Source organism: Mus caroli, chromosome 3, assembly GCF_900094665.2.
Source record: "Mus caroli chromosome 3, CAROLI_EIJ_v1.1, whole genome shotgun sequence".
Lineage (NCBI taxonomy): Eukaryota > Metazoa > Chordata > Mammalia > Rodentia > Muridae > Mus > Mus caroli.
Window position 1 is genome coordinate 86,604,980 of NC_034572.1, and position 2,034 is coordinate 86,607,013.

Sequence of the window (2,034 nt, forward strand, 5' to 3'; positions counted from 1 at the left end):
CCTTGGGGTGGCAGGGCTCAGGAGCCTTGGGGTGGCAGGGCTCAGGAGCCTTGGGGTGGCAGGGCTCAGGAGCCTTGGGGTGGCAGGGCTCAGGAACCTTCGTGTCACAGGGTGTCTTGACTTGTGAGACACATGGCTCATGAGGTGGTGGCTGGCAAGGCTGTTTCACTTGTTGCTCATGCAGCTGTGGAGGAGCTGTGCAGGGCTGCTTCTGCTGATGTGAACTCATGCTTCAAAGATGGATGAACCTAGAAACAGTATAAATGATGTATGGAAGGAATAGCTTGGCAAGAAACCACAGGGAATACATTTCCAAAGTCTTAGGAAGTAAAGGTTCTCCTTTCCCTCTCTATAATAGATGGTACTTTGCCCTGGGAGGTATTTAAAGGCAAAATGTTGTTTGCTTGTTTGTTTGTTTGTTTGTTTGTTTGTTTTTCGAGACAGGGTTTCTCTGTGTAGTCCTGGCTGTCCTGGAACTCACTCTGTAGATCAGGCTGGCCTTGAACTCAGAAATCCGCCTGCTTCGGCCTCCCAAGTGCTGGGATTAAAGGGTCTTTCTGTTTGCCCCCTCTTCCTACCTATAATAATGCACACGTATCAACACAGCATAGGGCTTTAGCAGGAATATTAGAGTGATGGCATTGGTTCACATGGAAATGTAATGGAAATGGAAATGTAACAAATAAAAACTGTAAAATGCCCAAAGCCTACTAATCATTTGCAATGAAGATGTTTTATCACCTGGAGAATGTCTGCGGCCACTCCAGCACGCCTCACCATCACATGTGGCTCACACACTGCTCTGCCTGAGGAGATCTACTCATAGCTGCTTGCTCGGATTAGCCCAACTGCCACAGAACACATGCTATGCCATTTTTTTGGCAACTTTTCTAGAGTAACCACCAGAGTAACCACCTCAGAAAATTTTCTTGTTTTCCCAAACTACCATAGCCCTTGCCCCTGACTCCTGCCACTGACACTCATGGCACTGCTTTTACTTCTTATTTTTCTAAATAAGAAGCCATTTGTTGAGCCTAAATTATCCTTTAGCAGTTCAAAACACTAGACACAGTAAACCCGTAACAAATGTCTTTGTTGAAAGAATTAAAGTCTCATCATTAAGATTGTAGATAAAGCAATGATGTCACTAACAGTGGGAAAAGTCTGTTTTGCTTCTTATCCAGACACAGACAACAGCGAGAATTAATGGACCACACCAATTACGCCTAAAGTTAAGTCAGTTGTGATTATTTTTAAAAGAATGTTTCCATCATCTGTACTATAACTATGACTAAATTTCAATAAGAGGGAAATAAAACCACCCCTAATGCATCAATGCAAAGGAGGCTCCAGTGAAAGTGACTCAAATGCACAAAGTAAATAGTAAAGTTTCCATGTAGAGAGACTTACCTGGTATATGGAGGACAGGTAGTGTAGTCGCTGGGATCGGATGTGGTATCCTCTTCACACTGGCTTTTTATAGAAGGATCGAGACCTGCCTGAGGGTAAGTGGGAGTTTTTGGGCTGCCGCATCTTCATTGCTTGCCTGTCAGACATGATTCATCCTAGGTGCTCCACCCACTTATTGGTCCAGCTTTTGTGATGAAACTAGTAATGTGACTTTTTTTTTCCACATGCTGATAATTATGCCATCTGAGAATTAACCTTCAAGTATATGCTCCTGTTTTCCAGTGAGATGTTTACAGGGTTGAGTGGTTGAAAGAGCAAGAAGACAATTCTGAGAAATCAGGTATCAGAAACCCTGTTTTAAGGGTGTCAAGTAGAGCTTCAGTTCAGATGGGCTTTTTGGGTGGATGAGGATCTGAAGTAGGTGAGGGATAACCAGTAAGTGTTTCCAGTTCTTCAGGGAAGCTATGACTTAATGTCAGTACTTTCTTCTACTTGGGACAATTTAGTGGAAATAAACCCAAGAGAGAGCTAAAAGCAAGTGAAGAAGAGAACAGACAAAAATCATAAAATTACATTCTTCTTTTTACATTTGAGAGCCATTTCTCCAAGAAAGGACACAGAAAT

At 42.9% G+C, this 2,034-nt stretch overlaps 1 protein-coding gene across 2 annotated transcripts in view; it reads right to left on the reverse strand.

Moving 5' to 3' along the window:
- The window catches only part of LOC110291763 (cornifin-B), a 486-nt gene extending 257 nt beyond the window's left edge, over positions 1-229 (reverse strand). Inside the window, exon 1 of one of the 2 annotated variants that reach the window (XM_021159035.1) lies at positions 122-229. In XM_021159035.1, the coding sequence (XP_021014694.1) occupies positions 122-229 (108 nt within the window). The other variant, XM_021159034.1, reaches the window with a different exon arrangement.
- Positions 230-2,034: the final 1,805 nt, after the last annotated feature.